The 25,689-nt window shown below is 46.7% G+C and overlaps 1 protein-coding gene across 1 annotated transcript in view; it reads left to right on the top strand.

Annotated features, from left to right (window-relative positions):
• ADARB2 (adenosine deaminase RNA specific B2 (inactive)) overlaps positions 1–25,689 on the top strand; it is a 276,627-nt gene that overhangs the window by 237,168 nt on the left and 13,770 nt on the right. The window contains exons 6-8 of the mRNA XM_064162554.1: positions 3,926–4,094; positions 10,316–10,467; positions 23,477–23,645. Coding sequence (XP_064018624.1) covers positions 3,926–4,094; positions 10,316–10,467; positions 23,477–23,645 — 490 coding nt within the window. The remainder of the gene's footprint in view (positions 1–3,925; positions 4,095–10,315; positions 10,468–23,476; positions 23,646–25,689) is intronic.

Here is a 25,689-nt window from a genome sequence, read left to right as displayed (position 1 = left end):
TGGTTTCTTGGTAGAGCTGTGTCTCATAGCAGATGAGTGCCAGCAGTCTGTGCCCATGGATGTGACTGACTGTAAAAGTACAGCTCATAACTAGTTCAAGAGATGTCAGCAAATTCTCCATGGCTAGCTTCTCTGCTGAGCAAACCTTCATATTTTTCCCTGTATGGTCTCTTCTGTCAGCATCTCTCTGAATCTATTGCAAGCTCTGTGGCTGCAGAGCAGATGTTTTGGGAGAAGAGATAGGGAAGGCAGCATTCATTGCTTGATGTGTGCCCATAGCCCAGCTCAAGGTGAAGAGCCCATCCCTGAGCATTAAGCTCCACACAAACAGCTGTCCTTCATTGCTGGGGGGAATGAACAAATTGTCTCCAAGACTTTAAGCATTAGGAAAAATTCATTTTGAAAGACCTTTAAATATGTTTGTAAAGACACTACTTTTGCTTCATTTGCCACCTCACTATGTGATTTGCACATGGTTTGGTTACCTGTAGCAAGAGAAATCTTACAGCAAGCCTCTGTCTGTAGTGGAAGGCTGTACTTCTGCTGGCTGCCTGCAGCTCTGCAGAGTTCATGAGGAGATCCTGACTATCCAAAAGTAAATAGGCCAGATGAATCACCTCTCAGCAAAGTTCCTCTCATTTTCTATACAGAAAGTCTACAGCAATTAGCTCAGCTAGGGATATCTAACTCCAGCTACCCAGAAGAGCTGAAGTGAAACCTACCACTGGTGTCAGCAAACTGAGCATATCTTACAGTAAAGCATCATTGTCTGTTCATCAGCATGGAAGTCTGGACTATGACACTCAAAAAATGAACATTAGCAAGGTCAAGTTCCCCCTGTGTGATGCTAAGGGGACATCCTGTCGAGTAGAGACCACAGGGTAAGGCTCAGGCTTTCAGCAGAGCACCAGAAAGACTCCTTCCCTTGCCTGGTCCTTAGACTGAATCTGTGACCAAAGCCAGTGGGTGCATTTCTCTTCTCTAAGGCAACTAAGCAATTTGCAGCATGTTAGAAAATGAAACATGGCAAATTCCCTTCCTGCTCTCCTGGCTGTCCCTGTCGACAGGACCCAGCCAGTATGCTGACACAGCTCCCCAATTCTCTTTCCCCTGCTCCATTTCCTTTCCAAATTGAAAACTATTAGGAGTCTTTAGGCAAATAATAGAAACCTACTGCAGGTGCCTGTTATGGATTGCTCACTACTTACTCCTAACCTAATATCTCCTCAAACATTACTTTACAGAAGGCAGCCAGGGAAAGAAATGCCTCATGAACTCTGACAATCAGTGGATTAGGAGTTAAGGTCATCCTAATGATGCCCATTTCTTCTTGTCTGTCGAGTGACCTGTACACAGTTAAATCTGAGATTGGGTCCCCTCAAGAGGAACATATGTCTTGCCAGGAGCAATACTCACCCAGCGTCATCTCCTGCTCTACACCCCAAAGCAAGGAAGGTGGCACATGGCTGGTGGTGCCAGATTAGTGCCAGTATGGGACTTTGCCAGGCTCAGCACTTTAGCTTTCCTAGGCACAACTTGGTGATGTGCTCCATCTAGTTTGGCCACATGTCTGAGGTTGAGTTAATCCATGTTTAGAAGGTAGCTTGACATTCCTAAACAGAAAGCACTTGAGAGATTTGAAGGATTCCACAGGTAACATAAAATAGAAAGTAAACATTAATAATCAGAGTTAGTAGTGATTGGGTTTATGCAAACCAGACAAGTATACAGAAGTGCCTGTTAAATCTGAATCACTGGAGCAAGTATCTAGACTCCACAGAGTTGGAAGTGCTGCCTCAAATGGCAGGGTTCAAATTTGCCTTCATCAGCTAGGTGTGATTGCAAGAGCCCTTCCTCCTGTGGCTCTGGCAAGAACATCAGATGCTTCCTGGTGCACAGCCTCCAGGCTCTGTGTACACAAAGCAAGGCATGCACCAGAGCAGCTTGCCGGCAGACACTGGCACCTGCCAGGGTGTTGCAAGTGCTCCTCACCATGCAGCACTGAACGATGCTGCACTGGGCACAGATCACTGTCCCCACTTGACTCCCCAGTGAGGTGTAAATATTCCAGAGCTGGTGCAGAAGGTGTGGGCATCTGTGTTTCCTGAGTGCCATGGTAGTGAGGCATAGCTCTTGGGTCTTTCTGTGTGGGGGGAACAGGATTGTTGTTTGTCACTGCAGATGGAAAACACATGGAAATTTTTGATGTGTAGCACTCAGAATTGTCTGAAAACTCTTGGACATCATTTCCTCCAGTCCCAGGACACATCTAAGTGACATTGTGCAAATGTGCACCTTGCCAGGGCTGGCAGACACCACAGGCTGTGTCCACACATGGCTACCTACTGGGGGTCCATGGAGCTGAAAGCCAACCTATAGAGTTAACGCACCAAAAATGAACAACCCAAGCACTCTTGCTGTTATTGTGTGGGTGGTCACAGTGGTAGCAAACAACATCAGAGGGATTTAGGTTGTTGCTGTACCATAGATGCTGGGAGTCTTCCTGTTTCAGTTGTGAATAAATCCAGATTTCACAGGAAATCCTGAATCCCTTCATCGTCTTAAACTCCTACTGGAGAAGAGAAAGAGTTACCTTTATTTATAGAGTAAGTGTTTGAAATGATAAAAGGCATGACACCATGCACTGGACTGAGATGGGTTGACTAAGATACAGCTCCTGGAGATGAGGGGAGTAGGATGGTTTCCCCAAGAGCCCGATGTTCTGGCTGCAAGGTGAAGGGGGAGATATGGGGCAAGGTGGGGGGGCATTAGGGGTATGCTAATGTAAGGAGAAGGAAGCAGTCAGTCTTGCTGCCTTGAGAAAGAGTATTGATGAACGTCCTTAGGTGCAGGCAGAGAGGCTCATGGGCCTTGAACAAGGAATCACCCCTGGTGCACTTCTGCCATGCTGAGTAACATAGAACTCTGTGTACACTGGTAAATAGATAGAATAAAATCAGCTGTTTCTTGCCATGGACCTTTCAGCCAAGGAGAGTGCTCTGTACTGTTCAGGGAAGCATACAGCACTCTCTGAAATGCTGAGTGGGGCTCAAACATCTCTGCTGCAGGCAGTGTCCATTGAAGTAGCTGGTATTAGCCCAGACACAGTTAGCAGAGGGACATGTGCCTTTTCTGAGATACTTGTTATTTTTGTCATGAAAGCAGTGACCATAAAACAAAGTGACATCAAAGCAGGCTCATGTTCAGAGGATAAACACCTTTCTTTGTAGGGAAGGAGCCATTTGTCCATCTCAGCTTTTTATGTAGTAATCAAACTAGAATAAATACAGACGTTTTGCAATTGCATTTCTCTACTGCATTCTCCCATCTGCTCCTGTCTTCACCTCCTGGGCTTTTGCCATTGCCAGCTCATTCCCTGAGCCCTTGGTGGGAAAGGCACCCTAATGGCTGCTGTTGGGGAGGTGAAAAGGAATCTGGACTGAAAGTCAGAGCTGGTTTTGTTCAGAGATTTTTAAAAAGCAGCATCAGAAGTGTTACTTGCATTTTATTTAGTACTTAGAGTGCAACAGCAATGAAACTTAACATGACAGGGAGTGTGCATTCCCACCAGAAGATGTCTTCAGCAGCTCATAAAACCCAGGCCGTTTATCAGCCCTGCAGGAGATCTTTATTACCTCCCTACGGCATATGCTCTCCTGTGATGTACTTATTGATTTAACAAGTAAACTTGGTGGCAAGCTTTTATCTTGGAATTAGCATCAAGGCTGAAATAGAGCCCTTGTTATTCTAATAACACGGAGCCGTGAGGTTCCTGCACATTCTAAAGGCCATGTCATCACCTTAACAAGCCTCCATTAGGGCTGTCTGGGCTGCCGCATTCAAGCTGGGCTGTGAGATCTTCAACAGTCCTCATCTCATACTCACCCCTGGCAATTTCCCAACCCTTTTGTTTTCCTTCCTACAGGTCTGGACATCAGGCAAGCTCAGGTTATTGTGCTGTCATCGGGAACCAAGTGTATAAACGGGGAGTACATTAACGACAAAGGGCTTGCGGTCAACGACTGCCACGCAGAAATCCTGGCCAGAAGGGCATTTGTTCACTTCCTCTACTCACAGCTGGAGTTACACTTAAGGTAACTGAATTCTAGTGATGCTTGGGGAATGTTACATGGCCTTCAGTGGAACAGATCCATCATCTAGACCTTCCAACTTTTTGTTTCTTTGTGGTGTTGTTGTTTCTGAGTCTTAAGCTGATGAAGGGCCAACACAGTGCACAGGAGAAAATGAGGGAGTTAGATAGGGTAGAGTATTGAGTCATGAGCTCCTTAGCTTCAGCTGATTCTCCTTCAGTAGCTATTAGATATGACTCATAAAGTTGTTTTTATGAAGCCTGATGATTTTGTACAAATCTTTACATGCAGGCTTATTAGCATCCTTCACTGGCTAGAGACTGGAAGGGGGTCATTTTGCTCGCTGCAGTCATCTCCTGTCTTCCTTACTGTTGCTAAAATATCTCAAGGAAGTGATTTATTGATCATTAATGCCTTCATTGACTCACTAGAGAGCCAGTGAGTGTTAACAGCACAGATAACTTCGTGCCAAAGTGCAAGATGCTATCCGTCACTTCTCCTTTATGATGTTTGAAAACATTATAGCATTCTTACAGATAAATTATTGTTCCTGTCTGCACCCACACCCACCTTGTTACCATTGAAATGGTTAATGCGTCATATGCTGCTTGGGAGCTGGTAATAAGTGGAGTACTGAGGAGGCCTCTTCTGGGACTTCACTAGTCCTGTCTTATCAACAGTCTGGGAAAGGCTGTATGGTGCTTTGTTGCAAGCTTGTCAGAAGACACCAAACTAAGGAGAACCAGTCAGTATGCTTGAGGGTTAGGCTGCCTTTCAGGCAGGCTGAAGGACTTGGGTCAGCAGGAACTTTGACAGAAAACTCAACAAAGCCAAATGAAAAGTCCCCCAGCAAGAAGGACAGAACAAAAAGAACAACCTGCAGTAATGCTGACTGGAGCCTTACTGGCTGGGGAGCAGCTCTCTGCAAGGGTCAGGTTTCACAGGCAGATGACAAGCTGAGCCTGAGATAGCAGTGTGCCTGGCAGCAGACTGGGTCAAGCTGTATGGAGAGCCAGCCCAGGGAAAGTCAGCACTCCTATTACTGAGCACTCATTAGACCACATCTACAATACCATGTGCAGTTTGGGGTTGACCAGCACAGGAAAGACGTTGACCACCTGAAGCAGGTTCAGGAGATGCCAAAGTACTCTGTGAAGGGTCTGAGGGAGCTGGGCCTGTTCAGCCTGGAGATGGGGTGGCAGACCCAGAGAGCATGTGTCAACAATACGAGGGAGCTCATGCTATAAGCTCCTTTTGACTTCAGAAGGTTTTGCATCAGATCAGATCACAAAGATCAGTCAGAGAAGGGCTGTATTGCTCTTCTGAGTGATATGATGCTGTTGCACTGGAGCAGTGTTAGTAAGAGTGATAGTTCTTTTCACTTCATGTTGAGGACAAGAGAGTATATTGAGTAGATGAGCTGGGCTAACAAAGAGCCTTGAAGGGTTTAATCAAAACCAATATTCTTTCTGTTTCAATCTGAATTGCTTTCAAGTCTACATTAAATTATGTTTTCAGCAGTGTAGCAGCTCTAGCACTTGCTTTGTGCTGCAGTCTCTTGGGAAACAAGTGCTACAGCTGTATCTTAAACTGTTGTATTGATCCACCTCCCTAACATGCTCAGTCATATTATTATTTTATTTGGATCAATGTTAACAGTCTTTTGTTAAGAGAATTCACAGAGCAGCACAAGCTGCATTCACCATAACTTCAAATCACTCTGTTCAGCCAAGAGCAGGCACCACTGCTTCCCTGGCCAGCACATGTGATCAAAACCTCCACCAGAATTACCGAGGCTAAGCACCTTTGAAAGACAGAGCTGGAGATACTGTGAAATCAGATTTTACCTCCTTAAAGTCCATGAGGAAGTAAAACTGTGTGTTCTGATATGTTCTTCTAGTCTAGGCTTTATCGGCTACACTCAGTTTTATGCCATCACCAGGAGCTTTGTCACACAGTGAGGAGATGGTGTTCAAAATGAAATGAATAATGCTTTTACTGTGCACTAAAGTCACATTTACCCCTTTTTCTCTAGAAAAAGAGAGACAGTCTCCACTGGCAGTGAAATTGCATGACAGACTTGTTACCTCAGCTCCACTGGGATTCCCTACTCAGTAGCTCCTCAGGCTTGGGGCAAACACAAATCTGGCTTCTGCATTGTTATGCATTTACACTAATCTAGCCCAAACTAAAGTCCCCTTTCGGGTCAGTAACTTGTACCAAGACATATAAGAACTGAGATCAGAAAGATGGTTCCATAGCCCCAAAAGAGAATGAAAACATGGCTGTTGCCTCCAGGAGTTTGCCTTTTCCACTTCTCCCTATGGAACAGCCAAATTTGTTCTGCTGAGAGTATCTCCTGTTTCCACATCCCTTCCTCTCACCAAGCATACCCGCTCAAAGTGATCTCTGCAGCTGGATCCTAGGAGCTCCCAGTGCAAGAATTATTTTTCTGCATAATGCTGTCCTTGAAAGGGAAGCATTTTTCCAGACTTTACAAACACTGCCTTCGACCTCAGTGGAAACAAACCACATTCTCACCTGAGTGTCCCATAAAAGCTTCAAAGAGCAGGGACCAGCAGGGTGCAAGACGCAAGGGCCAGGAGAGAGAATTAATGGCAAGGAGAGAGTCACTGAGTTGGATTTACTTCTTGAAAGCTCACTTGAGATATGTGAAAGTTAGGCAGTCAAGTGTGAAGAAGATGCTCAGCCTGCTTTTGTCACCAGTGAAGAGAAATGAGCACCTCTGAAGTGGGCCTTAGCAAGGCTCTGTTGTGGGTGAGACAGATTGCCATGTACTGGGGCAAAGCTTTTACGTGTCTGTAACAAGAGCACAGGGTGCAGACTTCTGCAGGTGTTAGAACTGCAGAACAAGCCCATCTACAAGCCAAAGTTGCAGCAATATGCAAACTACAGGGTTTTTTTTCCCCTTTTTTTTCATATTCCTATCTGTTAGAGATGTGACATCCTTGACTTCTGTTAGGAGCGTTTCAGAGTAGGGACTTTATCCTCTCTATGAAGTGAGAGTGGCAAATACTTCAAAAGGAAACTTTCTTTCAACAATTCATTGTCTAGACCTTGAGTTAAATAAAAGCTAAAAGCACAACTAAAACCTGTCAGCTCCTAACCAGTCTGATTAAAACCCTTAGCCCTCCCAGATTTCGTTTTTATGACAACCATAATCCTCTCCTTTCTCAAGACTTTCACAAAAAAAAAAAAAAAAGGATGAAAAGTGAGAAGTGAATTTTGTGATGTACAAAAGGACAAGAAAGACCTTTTCAGAGGCTTCTTCCTGAACATCGTCATCAAAAAGTACACAGTCGCCATAGTCTGATCCTCTTGCAGTGCTGACAGTGGAATTTGGGCTGATTTCAGTGGGATTATTTGTGCTTACTGGCCAGTAGGGAAGAAGATAAGATCCAATTCTCCTGTCATCCCGTCCAGTTAAGGTTTTTTTTCCAGGAGAACCAGCTGCCTACTGTACATCTACTATTCCTTACTTTTGTCCACTAGCCTCTTGGTGAGGCTCCTTCCCTTTTATGCCTGCTGTTAGTTTCTGTAGGATGGCATACTGTAGTGTGTAGTACTAGAAACTTCCCATACATGGGTTTCTCTGCCTAGAACAACTCCTCTGCTGCTCTTGTGGAGAGCAAAACCGAGTTTCAGCACAGTTAGACCCTAAGTATGTGTTTCAGGATCTTCCTGAAAGCCAGCTCCAAACACATACATGCACATCTTACACTAAATACTGAACTTCAGCACAAGAGTAAAATTCAGTACATTCTCAAATGTTCCTCTCCAGTTGGCCTCAAATCCTAACTCTCCCACAGGCATTCATAATGGGCAATGATTTAGGGACAAATTCTGCTCTTTTAGCCACTGCCAGCATGTGGAAATGACACTTTCGTGGCACCACTTGAGTGACAGACCTTTGTGGGCTCCCTCTGTGGTCTCCTCACTGCTTTGTGTGGATGTGAACGGCTGCGTAAAGTGGCATTGCCAGGGACCTTTAGTACAAACTCATTCTCCCCTTCACAGCTCAAAATTGCAATCCCAGAGGGAAGACAAAGTGTATTTGTGCTGAGGGAGAAGTAACTTTGCTGAAGTGCATCTCCTGCTCCACCTGGACTATTTTCACAGTGCCCTCGGGTCCCCTTGGGCTTTGAAGACACTCAAGCATCCCTCTGCCAAGCCATGACAGACAGCATTGTGCCCCAAACTTTTATAATCATGTTCTTGGAGTGTCATTATTGCATGTGTTCAGCCACTATGTAGAGATCGATCTCCTGTTTGAGTTCAGCCCCTAGAACTGCTCCAAAGCCAGGAGAGGACCATATGTGATACAGAGGCTCTCAGCCTCCTCAGGGAAGAAGCAAGCTGCCTTGCCCTCCAGCCCTGCCATCTATTTTTGGAGCAGCTCTCTGTCACTCAGCCCATCAGCCACACTGGCCACAGATCCTTCCTAGGCCTCAGGGAGAGAAAGGAGAGCAAGTTAATCAGTGAAAACAATAACCAGTGAAACCAGCATGGGCGTTGGTTGCCATGAACCCCTGAAATGGGGCCCAAAGAATTACTGCTACATAGCAACTGTTTCCAAGTACTGCAAGCTGCCCCCCCCCCCCACTGTGAGGTTTCACATCATAACAGCAGGCATTGTGAGTGTGGAGCTTTGCATTCTCTCAGCTGATTTGGCAGCAAATCATTTAAAACTAGCTGCAATTGCACTGAAGTCCAAGCAGCAGGACTTGCAGGTACTTTATGATTTCAGAGGCTTGTATCAGGGCGTTAATATCATTAGTGCAGTTGGGAGATTCCACCACAGCCAGCAGAAAATGAAGGAGCTGCATGTGGCAGCTCCAGCTCAGCAGCCGGTGTGGCTCCCTGTGCCTGACAGGCGAGCTAATGTGCCTGTAAATTCCTCCTGACAGCAAGCGCATCCCGGCATCAAGAGATGACAAAACACCCGAACCACGCAAGAGTGACAGCCAAGCAGCTCCAGCAGCACAGCGGCTGCACCGGGAGAGAGCAGGCAGAGGCAGCTCCCATTAAAGCCAGGACTTGTGCTGAAGGGACGGCACCCTGCTCCCAGTGGTGGGGAGCAGAGGAGCCAGCAGAGATCGCCCTGCTTAATGGACTGTCCTGCAGTGAATTAAACGGGCAGGGTTCTGGGTTGTTAAGAAGCTCCAAGGAAAACCACTGTTTGCAGGGGTCACTGTGTTCAGGGCCATTCCTGAAAAAAAGACCCCCGAGCTTTTGAAGGGAGGGCTGGGGCATCAGAAGGAAATCATTTCACCCTAATTTCCCCGATCACATTTTACCTTTCGCAATAAGAACCGCAGCCATGCCCCAAGCCTGCGTGCTGGAAGCAGCTGTCTGTTGGGAAATCACCAGCAGCTTCCCAAATGTCAGTCAGCTGAGGAGCCGCTCGGCAGCACAGCCTTAATGTGAGCTGTAGCAAACTGCAGGACTGGGAGACTCTGGCCTCCCGGGCAGCTGTTGCTAATGGAATGTGCACTGCGTCCCCATCTAGCTGCTGAACCACTGTGAAGATAAAAGCTTCATCTTAATGTCTCTTTTTCAACTCGGCTGAGAAAAACCCACACCAGCTTTGTGCTCACTTCTCAGAATGGCTTCTGATTGCCAAAGATGCCAGGTGACCAAGAAGACAGTTGTGGTGCGCTCCTAGGTGGCTCTGGTTGGATGGGGAAGAAAAGCAATGCCCAGAGGGAGAGCAAGGAGGGTTGGCAGAGGTCACAACATCCAGGTGCTTCCTCCTCCTTTTCAGTAGAGCACATAAACACCCACTGGGGTGCAGTGGTGGTAACAAGATTTAAGCACATGCCTAGGCATTGTGATGAGCAGAGCTGGTTTGGTCACCTGAGAACCTGGGATAACATTTCCCTTCTCCATGCATCAGAACCTCCTTGAAATCAGTGAGTTTCTGTATCCGTGCACATGAGGGAAGAGTTACCCTTCAGAGACCCACATTTCATCATTAATATATATCGCAGGTAAGCAAACCAAAAGCACTGTGGCAGCTTTGACCCCCTTCACGTGTTTCTTGGCTTGGACGGGCTCATTGCTTTTCCCTCGTTGTCGGTAGGTGAAACAGAGGATGCCAGGTGCCACCAAAACCAAGCCAACAGCGGGAGAGAAGCAGAGCGAGCGAGCAGCAGTGTTTCTGATTTGCCATGTAACTCACGGCCCCCCTTTTGTGATCGCAGCAAGCGGCGAGAGGACTGGGAGCGCTCCATCTTCGTGCGGCTGAAGGAGGGAGGCTACCGGCTGCGGGAGAACATCCTGTTCCACCTGTACGTCAGCACCTCGCCCTGCGGAGATGCGCGCCTGCACTCGCCCTACGAGCTCACGGCCGGCCGTAAGCGCACTGCCCTCCCTCGCCCTTGCCCCTGCCGCTCTTTCCCCCTCCGCACTTGCTGCGTTTCAGATCCGGCCTCTCTGGCTTTTCGTGCTCGCAGCAATGCTGGGCTGGCAGCGTGTCTGCGCAGCTGCCGCTTGCTCCCCTCTGCTGGGGGGAAGCAGAGCCGGGCGAGGCACTGGGAGACCGCTTTGTCTTCCCTGGTCAGGAAACACCGTGCAATGGCTTAGATTGGAAGGGACCTCAAGGATCATCCAGCTCCGACCCCCTGCCATAGGCAGGGACACCTCCCACTAGAACAGGTTGCTCAGGCCTCATCCAACCTGGCCTTGAACACCTCCAGGGAGGGAGCATCCACAACCTCCCTGGGCAACCTGTGCCAGCGTCTCACCAAATATGTCCCAAGCAGCCTGCATTTCCTGCTAGGGAACGCAGCCTCAAGAGTAAATAAATGCCTCTGGAGGGATCTTCCTCATCAGAGAGATTTTTGAGGCCACAGCTGTGGGCTGAGTGCTGGCTGGGGATGTATGGAGTTTCCTCAGAGTTCAAGCAGTGTATACAGATTGAATGGCTGTGTTTACACTAAGCCCAAGCTGTCCAGGCTGCAGTGGAGTCTGCAGTAGAGCAGTGAGATATGGTATGATATGTGATATGGCACAGGAATGTAAAATTAATCACATAGCACACAACGATGTAAATTCCTCACAGGCAAATCCATCAGTTGGTCATTCCACTCCTAGCTTTTGTTTGTACGAGGTATTTATTAGGTGGTGTTCTCTCAAGGCTGTTTTTTTTGTCATGTGTGAAGCAGCATCTTGCTGGGGTGAGTGAGCAGGATGCACCTATGCAGAAAGGGAAGATGAAAGGATTCCTGTGATTGGTCAGCAGGGTTTATAAGATGAACAAAAGCAAGTACATGTTTAAAAGGCAAACAGCAGATCGACAAGTTGCTGATGAATAACAGAATTATCATCGTAAAAACAACATCAGAAATACAAAAGGAAGTGCCTATGGGTATTTAAAAAAATGGTTTTTTTGGTCTCCCACTTTATGTCTGTTCCAAGAAATAGCTCTAGAAAGGCCCTCATATTTTCCAGCAGCAGCTTCCTGGGACAGCCCTTACTTGACATCAGAAATGGAAGCACCAAAGTCTGTCATTATTTCTAAAATGCAGCCCATTCTCAAGAGTAGCTGAAGGGTGCCCAGGATGACTTCTGCTCATTCATGCATGGTGAAGCAGGGCAGCTGGCAGCCAGCTCTGCCTATTGACATGCAGCTGAACCCACCCCTGGAGGTCAGGTGCTTGCCTCATAGATTGCTTCAAAAGCAGATCAATTTACCAGCCAATGAGGGAACGCTGCTGTGGGCACCACTAGGTAGAGGAAGCTGTGTTTAAAAATGCATGATCACACAACACCTGACACATACAGTTAACTTGTAGGTGGTCAGGAAAACACTGCCCGTGTTGGCTCCTGCACTGGTTATTGTCCCAGTGCAGAAGCTGAGGCAGCAAGGGCGCTGTGGCTTGCCCAAGGTTACACAGGGATTCAGTAGCAGGGCCTGAAAGGGCACCACATCTGGTTTGTAATTTAAGCAGATTCTACTGCCTTTGTCCTGCGTGCCTAAAATCATTGAGCACTGTCTAAAAGCCTTTGAGCTCACACTATCCCAGAGACATCTGGGCAGATAACTACTGTATCACGTTTATCATTTGGATCTCTTTGTCACTAAAGAAATAACCTTTCTTTCATCCAGTAATGACAAGAAGCTCCAGATGAATGCTATTTAATTTCTTAAACAACAAAGAAGCCTCTCCTCGAGCTAGTGCAAGCCATCCAGTGTTGCTGATTACTCTCTAAAGATGCATTAACATTTCAAACCGCTGCCGCTGTGGTTTCTGGGTTTGCTAAGCAATGTGATAAGCCTCTATCAATACAGGGAGGGAGTCAAATCCACTTCTCAAATCTCCTTCCAAAAAATTCCTATTATCCACCGTGTCTTCCTGGCACCCTCAGGGAGGCCTCACATCTCCTCCATATGAGCTTTGTTGTGGTGAGGGAGGAGATCAGCTGCTGTGCACTTGAAGCCCAGTTCACTTCTGGCTGGAACGTGCAGGGTACCCAGGTACCAGTACGTGTGAAAATCTGACTTACCGTGGTTCATGTGAGCAGCTGCAATGCAGAGGAGAGGTCCAGGGAACCCACAGCCAAGCAGGAAAGTAAGAGATTAAAGCCAAAAGGCTAAAATCTTGCTTTGCAATGATGTCCTTCTTGGATCAGAGATGAGTTGACTTGTTTGGTCACACATCCTCAGCAAGCCCTAAAAGGGAGGAAAATCCAGCTGGACCAGGCCTGCTCTGAGCATGGAGGGGCTTTCAGACTTTTTTGTGCCTATAGATCAGGAGGCTGGAGGAGCTTACGAGGGGTAGAAATTAAATTGCCACTTTGGGAGGGGCAGGTACAATCTAAGAAAGTAGGGAAGGAGGTTGAGAGAGAGGTGCAGAAGTAGGTGAAAGCAGGAAAGGAGATCAGCCAGGATCAGTGGCATTGCAGAAACGGGAGGATGGGAAATGCCAGAGGGGTTTCAAGCAGTTGTGAGAGTTCTGACAAGTTGTCCTGCCCTGTTCTCTCCAGATAGTCTCCTTCCTAAGGCTCTTCATCATTTTCCAAGGTCACCCAGAAGGCTGTAGCACAGCTAGATGGTAAAGAGGCAGCATGATCCCAGTGTCCCCACAACTCCTTCACACATTCAGCTTCTGCCTCTGCTTCAGCTTAGTGCTGTAGGTCCTGAATCTTGGGACAACATCTTCTGGTACCTTCTTGCTTTGTGTCCATCTGGATTTCTGACCTCTGCTGAGGGCAGCACTGCGGCAGCAGGTCAGTCTGAGTTTCTTGAGAGTTTTGAGGGGCTGACGTTTCCTCATTACAGCACACTTGCTCCAGCTGATGAGGTGGAGCCACGGGAGCAGCCAGCCCCCTAGTACTTGTTGCATATTTTACACCTTCTTCTGAATCTAGGGCAAACCACGGAATAATCAAGCCCTCGATTTGCTAAAGTGCCTTCCTAGGTAATTTAGGGCTTCTTGACTCCTTGGCTTTTTTTTCAAGAGTCTCTTGAAAAGGAAAATGAATTGCTTTAAAAATTGAGCTAATAAATCCTCCAGTTCCCGGCAGGATTTTACTTCATTGTCCATCTTTCTTCTAGAGATGTGCTCTCATTTTTTTCACTACATGGATTGCCAGAGACAAACAGAATCTGCCCCGGGGCTTGTCTCCGTTCTTCTCCCCTGGGGTGCTTTTCTATCTCTTGCTAACATGCTGTATTGCCTTGTACCATTGACTCCTTGATAGCCCAGCTCCTGTTTCATCCCACGCTCCCTTTAGGTCTGAAACACACCATTGCGTCTGCTCCACATGGGGTCTTCCTCCTGCTTGCCTATTAACCTACAGCTGTGCTGAAGCTCTCATGCACACATATTTGACAGAGCTCTCATCTAAGCAGGAGCCACTTTCAGCCAGGTGAGCTGGATCATTGCCTTGGCAGGTGATGTGATGGGGTGAAGATGTCCACTGCATCTTTCAGAGAAGTTGGGGAGCTGAAGAGTACCCAGAAAGCTTGCGCTCTCTACTGCCAGTGTGCTTTCACTGTACAGACCTGTGCCTTCCCTCCGTGTGACTCTGGCTGCCAGGTTTTACATCCCATTCTCTGTTAACTCCCAAATCTGGGGCTGCCTGGAAGCAACACCCCAGCTCACACCAGAGAATCAGCACTCTGTGTTCAGATGGGGCTGTCCCAGATTACATCAGTATATAATTCTTAGGCCAGAATCCTTGGAAGTCATATCCTGAGCACATTGGCTGGAGAGGACTAGAAACAATCAGAGGCCATCTAAGGAGCCTGTCCATCTCCAAAGCATTGACACAAATCATATCCCACAACTGTCAGGATACTTTCAACCCCAGAGCTCTGCATTCAGAGTCCTTCAGGAAAGTGTCACAATGGAAAGATAGATGCTCATGGCAGCAGCTGGGCTAGAATCATTCCCAAAAGCTTTGGGTTTGGGAATGATTTGGGTAGGGTGAATGTTACTGGCCATGCAAGGGGAGAAAATCTCTGCCTTCCTTTTGTCAGTCCCATGTTTGAGTTAAGTGGACAAACTGTGTGAGTAGGTGATCAAGGGGGGGAAAGAACCATCTAAATAGCTCTGTGATCTGAAACTAATTTAGATAACTTTAACTACAAGAAAATGTGGATCCAAAGAAGCTGATAAACAAAACTGGAGGGTAAGCACAGGTCGCCCTGGGGCTGGGCTGCTGCTGCCTCACTGTGCCGGAGCTGCAGGAATCACATTGCTGCGGCGCGGCTCTGGCCGGCTGCAGCTTGGGAAACCAGAGTGGAAATTCGTAGCTATTTCAGTGCATGGAGCAGCTTCCTCCTAGGCTGTAAAGTTGATTTTATGCTGATGAATAGCCCATCTGTGGAACTGGGATGAAGGTGCATTATTTTCCTATTTTTCATATGACTGAGCAGAACAATACCTTGGGGGATCTCAGAACAAAATTATCATAGAGAGCCATGCCCAGAAGTAAGGGGAAGGGAAAGAAATGCACCTAGCACTGTGGGCTGCAGCGCTGAACACTGCCTCGGGAGAAATAATCCTAGCACTGGGTGAGTTATTGTGGTCAGTCCAGATTGCTTTGTTATGTAAAGGATACTGCAGAAATTGCAGACACAGCATGAGGCTGTTGGATTACTGCAGGGGCTGGGGAACTGGTTATTAAAGAAGGTGAGGGGAAATTGTCCTTTCACTTTATTAAGATCAGGCTGGGATGGATCCAGAAGGTGTGAGCACAGCACTCTTTGTCAGCCTCCATTGAGATCAAGCCCTGTTGAAGCAATGGCTCCTTCCTGCTTGTGCCACTGGTGCAGCCTCAATTTAACAAACACAGAGGAGAGGCAAAGACTTCCTGCTAACTGGAAGCTGGCTTGTCAAGGAGCTTGTGCCCCTGCTCAGAACTGTTAGCAGCTGCCAGGTTTATGTGTAGCTCAGTCCTCCCAGGCTGCTGAAATGCTGCTTTGGTGTGGCTGCTTTCACTCAACTCAACTCGATAGGGAAAGCATGGTGTGGGAGGCCAGGCTGGGTGAGGCATTGAGTCTAGTGGAGAGGTGTTTCTGTCCATGGTGGGGAGGTTGGAGTAGATGAGCTCTGAGGTCCCTTCCAACCTGAGCCATTCTGGGATTCCTTCCATGCCTAGTTCAGGAGAAGCTTTTTCATTCAAAGCAGCTTAGACTCAAATAAATTGAGCCTGCACTCTCCAAGTCATAGATCAGGACTCCAGTGGATTCTCTCTCAGCTGAGCTGGTCATCTCCCTTTCTTCAGTCGCTGTTTCAAAACTTTGTCAGAACTGATACATCCTGAGAAAACACTTAGGCTTTGACAATGCATTCAACATGTCCCAGTTTCCTCTCCTTGTGATCTTGGCTGCTTTTGCCTGTTTGGCTTTTGTTGTTTCAGGGGGAGTTTTAAAGTAGAAAATCAGATTTTTGAGAAGGATGTGTCAGCACAGTGTCTATCTGAGAAAAGAGAGAAAATGTGCTGAAAAATATGGATTGCTCAAAGCCAGCATTGGCCACAGCTCTGAAAAGCTTTCATGTAAAGCAAAATGTGGGGTTTAGGATTCAGGAAAATAGGTTTCTACAGCTATAATCAGATCCTAATTTTAACAGAATGCTTGCATTGCCAAAGGGAATTGCACTGTATTTATTGATTCTGCTTTGTTATGAATTTTGCTGCTTTGTAAAACACTGCATTTGGGCACTGTGTTGAGATGTGATAAAAAGGCTGCATTAATCAGCAAAAGGCCATGGCTGAGAAGCTTTCAGAATAGTAGTAGAAAATTCTACCAAGAAAAGCTGTTTGTCCCTGAATTTCTTCAGCCCAAGGAATAATGATGTCTGAGGTTCTCTGAGGTCCTCTGCAGGAGGTTCAAAGAGACTTCATGTTTCTAGATACAGCTGCCCCAGTTCCACCCCCAACATCCCATACTCTGCTGGAGTTAGGTGTCTAATCACAGCACGTATTTTGGGTGGAACTGATCAAAACTTAGCTTGGAAAAATCCCTCTGAGCAAAACCTACATTCAGTCAGATCTAATTTGGTTTCATTTACCCTTTCACCAAGTGGGAGTCACAGGTAGAGCTCATAAGCTCAGTTGTCAGGCAGCTCCAGGTCCAGTTAAGATCTCTGGGGGACTTTTGAGAGCCCTTAGACCTGTGGAGAGTTTCTTACTATCTTATGAAGAGAGAAATCCAAAGGCAGCTGTGTAAGAATGACAAAAACTTCAGTCTTAGCCATGGCTCTGCTGGTACTTCTCTAGCCTTGAGCAGCTCCCCTTACTCTGGCCATTTCTATTTCCCTTCCTGTACAATGGCAGCAAAAGGTCACAGCTGTCACAACTTTGAAGAAGAGTAGCTAATGCTCAGAGTAGGACATGAAACTGGAAAACAGTCTGTATTCCCAGCACTATTCCATCATCACTCAGAATAATGCAGTAATTGCAATCCCTAGGTTTTCAAGGCCACCGGGAACCACTGCCTCATGACCTAGTCTGAAATTCTTCAGCCAAGCACTGCAGCACTTTACTTGCTAACTTCTACAGCTCCAGAAGCTGAGGCTGAACTAGAGTATGTCTGGTGATACAGCAGGAGCCACAACCTCCCCTGGGGGGTTGAGTATCTGTCAATCTGATGGACAGATTTCTGCTGTTTCTGACTCGCAGGGTTCATTTTCTGTTTTCATGTTTTGCTGACTTCTTTCACAACAGTTTTTTAAATCACTCTTGAAGATTTCCATTTCCCAACAACACAACAAAAAACAAATCCCAAAGCCACATGCATAACAGTATGGTTTGTTGATAAGAAAGGGTGATGATGAATAACACATTGCCTTTATGTTTGTGTAAACCTTCTGATTTAAACATGGCAAAGGAGAGAATTAGCACCAAGTGGGCAGTTGGCTCATGCTAACCATTTCATAGAATCAACCAGGTTGGAAGAGACCTCCAAGATCATTCACTCCAACCTAGCACCCAGCCCTGGCCAATCAACTACACCATGGTACTAAGTGCCTCAGCCAGTCTCTTCTTGAACACTCCCAGGGATGGTGACTCCACCACCTCCCTGGGCAGCCCATTCCAATGCCAATCACTCTGGGAAGAACTTCCTCCTAACATCCAGCCTATACCTCCTCTGGCACAACTTGAGACTGTGTCTCCTTGTTCTGTTGCTGGTTGCCTGGAAGAAGAGACCAACCCCACTTGGCTACAACATCCTTCCAAATAGTTATAGACAGCAATGAGATCAGCCCTGAGCCTCTTCTTCTCCAGGCTGCACACCTCCAGCTCCCTCAACCTCTCCTCAACAGGGCTGTGCTCCAGGCTCCTCACCAGCTTCATCGCCCTTCTCTGGACACATTCCACTACCTCAACATCTCTCCTGAATTTATTCACACAATAAATCTCTTTAAGAATGGGGAGCAGGGGGGGAGAAGGAAGATGCCACAGTGCTACTTAGCTTAGGTGACAGGTGAACAACTGCTCTCTTGCTGCTGGGGCGTCTTGCTCTCCACACACAGCCTCCAGCCACTGCCCTGCCTTTGCTCAGCTGCTGGCCTGGGCACCAAAAGCAGCTCCCCACACTGTCAAAGGTGAGCTGACAGTTTCTGGACACCAGCTAATGTGGCTCTGTGACTGGTGACAAGGCTCATAAAACTTCTGAGGCAGAAGTTGTCCCCATCAGAGAGTGCAACAGTGTCAGCACAGCCCTTTGCCAGGTCTCAAGACTGATGTGTGACTTCCAAAGTAAGAGTGTTATACATCTGATAATCTTAAAGTGTTTGAGTTGTACTTTCCTTGATTGCCACATGCACTAAGTCCTAATTCCACGGGTAGATGTAGTGCTTCGGGCTTCAATGTCCTGATGTAGCGCTGGTGCAGAGCAGGCTGGAGGCTGCAGCTGGAGCTGGTAGGTCACACGAGGACTCTCCCCGTGCAGAATTCAGTGTTGCTCTTTGTTACTTGTAACTCTTGGTAGCAATGGTGCATGACTTTGTTGCCAACACGTTGTAGAGAGAATTTCATCTGGTTAGATTATGATCCCAAGGGTTCCTCAAAGCAGGTATTACAGAAAGCCATGTAGGAACTCGGATCTATTTCTCAGGGTTGGTTTGGGTTTGGTTTTGCTTGTTGTTTGTTTGGGTTTTTAATATATTTATCTTATTATTTTTTCCTAAGGGATTGAACCTTGCTGAGGGTTTACCTAAAAGCTAATCCAATGGCAAAATGGGTTTCATGTGTTAGTGCCATTCTTTACTCTGGCAGCTGGTTCCGTGCAGGCACCTCCTAGGATGAGCATTCAACATTCAGATTATGACAAAAACAATGTCAAATCCTTGTAAAACTGCTGTGCTATCTGGACACAGGAAATTCTGCCCTCAGTGATGATATCTGGGGGCATTTTGGTGGGCCTGGATGAAGAGTTTTCATTAAAATACAGGAGTTTTGCTGTGCTGCAGTACCATTCTCACACCCTTCTGCAGTTACTGTCTTTAACCACACAGCTCAAACAAAAAATCATCCTTTAATGAATGTGTGTTTTAAACAACTAAGGACAACTAATGCAGCAATTTCCTTTCTGTTCTTTTGGACTCAGACTTCAATTTTTTCCTAGCACTGATTCTTCTTAGGAGAGATGGATTAGATGGCACATATTTATGAGCTATGCACGGCCTTTGCTTTCACACCTTGCCTGTACATCACTTGGAACTACTGGTAGATGAAACAAATATGGAAGAAACATAAAGATTCAAAACATTGTTTGAAGAGTAATGATGAAGAGGAATTAAAATATGCTGAAGGTAGCATCTTTTATCAGGTCACGGTATAAGTGATTGCTATCCAAAGCCAGCATTTCAGCCAGGAAGGATGCAGGAAGGAGGGAAAAGGAAAGAAGTTCAGTTCCAAATGTTCATTGCAGTTCCACAAGGTGCAGGTGTTGCAGGCTGTGTGGCATTCTCAGATAAAATACATACTCAGTATTTGTATATAGGGCTTAATGGCAGGGTCCAAATCTGAGAGCTGGGCTGAACTCTGCCAGAGCCTGGTAGGTGGTGCATGGCTCTGGCAGTGAGCAGGCCTCCTCTCGAGCTGCATTCAGATGCAGTAGGCCCCCTGGTTTATATTTAAAAGGCTTAATTTAACTTCAAGGAATTAATCTCAATGTGCTTTTAAACCATACAAGCCAGCTGTTTGTCTTCCCTCTTGGAAGGATGCATTCTGTGCTCACCCCCAAGGCAGGTCCATAGACCACCAAATCAGACCCCTGCTTTTGCATGCCTAGCCCTCAGGGTGATGAGTTCTGCCCTTAGAAGCTACAATTCAGCTTTGAACCTTGTGAGGGCATCTGTTCTTTTGTCCCTAAGTTTGAGCTTCATTCAGAATACCCATGAAGTTTCATGCTGTCAGAAGCTGACTTGTTGCATCTTACCCTCGCTCACTCACTGCTGGCCACCGAAGGCCAGCAGAGATTTCGCTGTCCAGCCACCCTGCCCAGCAAAGCACACCGCAGAGCATTCTGTGTGCCGTGGTGCTGACTCCCAGCAGCAGGAGCAGTGCACATTTACTCAGCGTCTGCTTAAGCAAAGTGCATCTCTGAGAACCAGCAAAACACAAAGGCAGGCAGTTGTTAACACTTCCCTTTCCAGCCCTGTGTTTCAAGCTGCTCTAAGGAGGCTTTATAAACTGTTGATGGATGGAGAGTCCAGCAGTGAAAAAATGCAGGCTAGGCTGTTTTATTTCTTCCTTCATGAGGAGAGAGCTGCCTCCACTGAAGCAGGGAAATAGAAAATGAACCTCTGAGGCAGTCATGCAAAATTTCAGACACAGCCTTACTCGTGTGACTCTGTTTAATCACCGTCCATTTCCTCTCCACTCTTTAGCTAAATAATAAATATGGAGTGGCTTTTTTCACTACCACTTGAGGCAGAACTGGTCCTGGGGAAAATATGAAAATAAGAGATGAGCCTTGAAATCAGTGGGTTTCACTGATTTTAAATGCAGGGCACCTGTGTAAATTTTAATCCAATAATTAATAATCCAGTGCCTTTTATCCCTGGAACTCTCAGGAGTAATTTCCACTTCTGAGTATAGCACACATCATAAATCCACTCCAAATGGTTTTTAAATTTGTCCTTTCCAATTCGGGTTTGAATTGACATTTTGTTCTGGTTGAAGTGGCATCCTCAGACATCTTCTCCCCTGCAATTAGCTGAGATTAAGCAGCTGGAGAACAAGCACAGCAAAGATCGGAATGCTCAGTCACTGATGCTTTGATCACATTGAAGAGCAGAACAGCAGTGGGCTGTAGTTTGTGACTTTAAGTTGCATAAATAAATAAACTTGTGTGTGGCAGGCTGTGCCAGCAAGTGGACTGCATGTTCTGCTGCTGGCAAGCAGCCTAAGTCCTTGAGTCTGTCTGCAGCTTCAGTGCAAAACATGGAGCCTCAGATACCTTCCTGTGCTACCTGATGGTATGCTACGGAAGAGTGTGTTCCACTTGTGGGCCTGGGCTCATGTCATCATTGCCAGTCTGGAGGTAGTCCGAGGCTTGGGTGATTGGTATTTTATGCAGACAGTGCAGATCAGTGCTTTGGCATGTGTGTGCCGTCTGTGCCCGTGACGGCAGCAGCCGGAGCTGGGCACTACAGCACGGTGTTTTAGTCACACCCTATCTGGTGAGTTTAATAGCAGCTGAGCGGCTAAAACCTCTTATCAGAGCAGTGGAAGTGCATCCCAGGGTGAGCATGGACTGGCCACAGCTGCCTGAATGCTATCAGCAACTGCTGCCTGCTCGGCTGTGCCCTGGGCACAGCGTGGGCAGAGAGCAAAGCTTAGCAGATGGGCAGAGTTGCCGTGACGCTGCAAACTCAGGAGTCCTGTGCACTTGCACACTTCCCAAATGCTTTGGGAAGCTTCAGGGTGCAGCTTCTGCTAGGGCCGGGATGTTACAACAACCGAGCCTGGAGTCCTTTGGTCTTGGTGCTGCCTTCGACCCTGAGGGAAATGGAAAGGATACAGGAGACAACTGGAAAATCAAACAAGCATTCACTCCCCACCCAGACTCACCAAAATGTGTCTGATCATTCTCCCTCCAGATTGTTGACCTGTGCTTTAAATCCCCCAAGTGCTCAGAATGCTGTTGCTGCTTTTTCTTCCCCTGAACTGGCTCCTTATCTCTGTCAGTACATTGTGAGATGCTTTGCTCCTCACCAGGTAATATTTACATGGTGAAATCAAAGTCCGCTAAGTGCTGGGCTTCTCATCCCGTGCAGTTCCCTCCTGGTTACACATCTCCTTACATCTATGCAAAATGTAGCTACATCCCGTGGTGAACTGCCTCAGAAAGAGTTATTTAGGAAAGCAGTGCACCCCCAGAGCAGGTCAAAGCAGGAATTAGAGAGCCAGAGTAATGTAGAGAGGGATGGGAAATGGGGGGAGAAAGATGCAGCAAGAGGAAATATGCTGGGGGAAAAAAAAGAGAGATGAAGAAATAAACACTAAAATTTCACTTTGTCCTGGGGGATTTCCAGCAGGTGGACTCCTGTGGTAGATCTTCATTGAAAGGATAACATCTGGTTTTCATACACAGTTCTTGAGTAGTATCTTTTAATGAATGTGGAGAAGGAGGAAGGATCATTATCTTCATTATACCTGCAGGAAAGCTTAGGAGAAGAAAACTGATTTGCTTGAAGGCAAACTTTCTACCAGTCAAAACAGCAACAGCCTCTTGAGATGCTCTTCACTGCTTCCCTGGCAGAGGTCTGTCTCTGCTGTGCCCTCAGTTCTCAATGTGAGCAGACCAAGGCAAAGTGATTTTGCTATCCATTTCTTGCTGTTGCTCAGCAAGATGTTTGCCATGCAGAAGTGATCACTGCCTCCCTTTGTTGTCCAGATTTCATGGTACCTTCCTCACCATTGTCATTTAATAATAGAAATGCTGCTTGCCACTGATGTTTTCAAAAAAACAAATCTCCCTGCAAAGTTCCAAGGAAAATACAGACTAGTTCCTGGCCAGATAACCCCATCCTCTCAACAACACTGCAGGATGTATCACAGACAAGAGGGATTTCCATGGGACCAGCACACGTGAGCAGCAATTTGAGGGGTGAGGGATCTGAGGCATCTCTGAGATTGTGGCATTTTTACTTACATTTTCACTTGTCCATTGGCTCTTCCCAGATTCTTTCAGAACGGAGTTTGAGAAGCCACAATGGTCCCAGTCTAGTGGTTACTGGAGTGTCTCACTTCGTAAGCTGGGCACCAGGACTCCTCACATCCCCCACTGGGATGCCACTGCTGGTGCAGGTGGCATTGCAATACCCACTGTCTCTTAGGCTCTGTTCCTGAAGCAGCACTAAGAAACCCGGCAGTGTCTGCAGACATTTTGGATATGATGGAGCCTTGTTTGGGTGGGAACTGGCTCTGACCATGGCCCCTCAATCCATTTGACTCCTAGTCCTGCCCACTGGTGGCATACAGACTTCCAGCTTGAATCTTCAAAAAGCAGGAAGGAAGTGAAGGAAGGGTGGGTCCTCAGCCACCCGCCTGCTGGCAGGTCACAGCTGACTCTGTTCTACACATCTTCGCTACCTTCACTAATCCCAGGGGGCTGAAGCCATTTGTTTTCCCTTCCCCTTCTATAGACCTTCTTTGGCAAAAGCAATCAACTGCTTCCACCAGAGCCCTCAGTACAGGAGTTCTAACTGCTGTGTGGGCCCAGCCATGCTAGCAGCACAGACTTCGCTCCACTTCACTGCTTTCTAAGGCTGTAACCTCATCTAATTTTGCATCCAATTTAAAGGACCTCCACAGGTGGTTCTGTAAACGCAAGCTTTGGCAGCCTTTCATTTCTGAAAATGTCTAATAGTTGCCCTTCTGTTGTTTGTTTTGCCCAGTGAACAGCAGCAAGCACATAGTGAGAAAATACCGCGGGCACCTGCGCACCAAGATCGAGTCTGGAGAAGGAACCATCCCGGTGCGGTGTCACAACGCGGCGCAGACGTGGGACGGCGTGCTGCTGGGAGAGCAGCTCATCACCATGTCCTGCACCGACAAGATTGCCAGGTACCTGATGTGTGCACACAGCAAAACTCTTTGCGTGTGGAAGTGAAGCTTGATGCCACCGAGGACTGTGGCTACTGGTGGGGAATAACTGCCAGGTGCTGACAAAGCCTGCAGAACAAAGTCTGTCATTCTATGCAAAAGGGACCAAGCAAATAGGTTGGAATGGAAATAGGACATTTCCCCAAATTCTGCATGGGTCATTAGTTGCTTTTTACAGTGTGACAAAAATATAAACTCTCTTTGCAGTGTTTTTGCCAATAGAATTTCAGTGTGCAAATAGAATACCTCCACTCTGCTCTTACTGGATCGTTTAGCCCAAAACTTGCAAGCCACCATCATGTAGATGAACTTAGCTCATCTGCACCCTGTTGGATGAAGTGCCCTAAATGCTGCTAGGAATAGTTCTACTATTTTGAATGTCATAGAGTCATAGAACCCCACAATGACTCAGGTTGGAAGTGACCTCAGAGCTCATCTACTCCAACCTCGCTGCTGTGGGCAGTGACACCTCTCAACTAGACTCCTTGAAAATGCCACTGCAGAACTCTCATGTCACAGCTCCCCTCTGTTGCTTTCTGCTCTGTCCTGTGAATACAGCATATATTTATGTAGAATAATTGCTGTATAATGCATATTTCATCATTATTCCATGGTGGTACACAAAATGGACCATGTTCAGCAACCTCAGTTTAGGGTGGTGGTTGCAAACAAGTGCTGTGTGTTTGGGTTCATGAACATTAGACTGTTAGTGTGTATCTGTACATATTTGACAGCATTAATTGCAGTGTTGTACCAATTACTGCAAATTTTAATCTTAATTTGCATGGGAACTCAAATGGACACAGGATTTTCCTAGACAAAATGCATATATATATCAGCAATCGAGGGCTGGCCATTGGTGACAACACTGCTGGAGAGTTTTAGCTGTGTAAATTGTATGCAGAGCTTGGCAAAGAACAGTTAAGAAGAGGTTTGGTTATGTTACCCTCCGTCAGCTCCACCCCAAATGTCATCTGACCACATTAAGTACAATCTACGATCAATTTTTATCCTCACCTGTAAGGGAGGGAGATCAGTGATTTCTTTAGCTGACCTTTGCTTCAACACATACAGAGCCAGTTTCTGCCTTCCTCACCTCTGCCCTTAGAAAATACAGGCAGCAAAGGAGTTCAGTGAGCAAGAAGAGTGCTGGGGGGAGCCCTTTCTCCTCTCCTGCCCTCATGAAGAGATCATTAGGGGGGTTCTGTGCCACACTTCAGACCCCAGTATTTGCTGTGCCACACAGACAGTTGACTCTAAAGGTCTGCAGGATGCAGGAATCTGGCTGTAGTTGGGATCTGTCTTGCAATCAGAAAAAAAATAAGGTGAATTTCATGTTTGAGTAAGCAAGATTTGACAAAAAAAATGTATTTTATTGCTTGTAAAATCCCCTGAGGAGCACTGGGCCATCAGAGAAGGTTTTCTCTCGAGAACCTAGCCAGTAGCTGCTGCAGTATGCAGCATTCTGCATTCTTTGCAGAGGACACTGCTGCCAGAATATCAGAGACTTAGGAAAGGGAATAATATCCTATAAATCATGCATCTAACAGTTTATGAGTTTATGTTCTTTCTTGCTCACTGGATAGCCATAAGCAGAGAGTGGGTTAATCAGGTTTATTTGGCATTTAACAGTTCCTTCTACTGCCACCAGAAGTTTGGGAGAATTCAATGCTGGGTATGCAGTAGTCAGGCTCTGTGGCTTGGCTGAGACGGGAAGATCAGCAGCCTGGTATCCTATCTGTTCCTTCACTGAATTAAAGCACAAACACTTCTAACATGCACTTATTTGGCTCAGACAGGGCATTAGGAGGTGACTGCATTATAAAGAAGGTCAGGCTAGATCTTGGTGGTTCCTCCTGGCTTTAAAAATCTATGCATTTATATGTGCACATTTAAAGTTTGGGCACTGTGAATCCCCAGGAAACCCACCTGAAGAGAGCCTTGACTGCTCCACTCACAGCTGCTGTGGCTCTCATGCTGCAGCTGAAGCGAGGTCAGCCTCTTG

This window comes from Pogoniulus pusillus, chromosome 23 (genome assembly GCF_015220805.1).
Source record: "Pogoniulus pusillus isolate bPogPus1 chromosome 23, bPogPus1.pri, whole genome shotgun sequence".
NCBI lineage: Eukaryota > Metazoa > Chordata > Aves > Piciformes > Lybiidae > Pogoniulus > Pogoniulus pusillus.
Note: the sequence above shows the minus strand (reverse complement) of the source record. Positions and strands in the feature narration are given on the sequence as shown.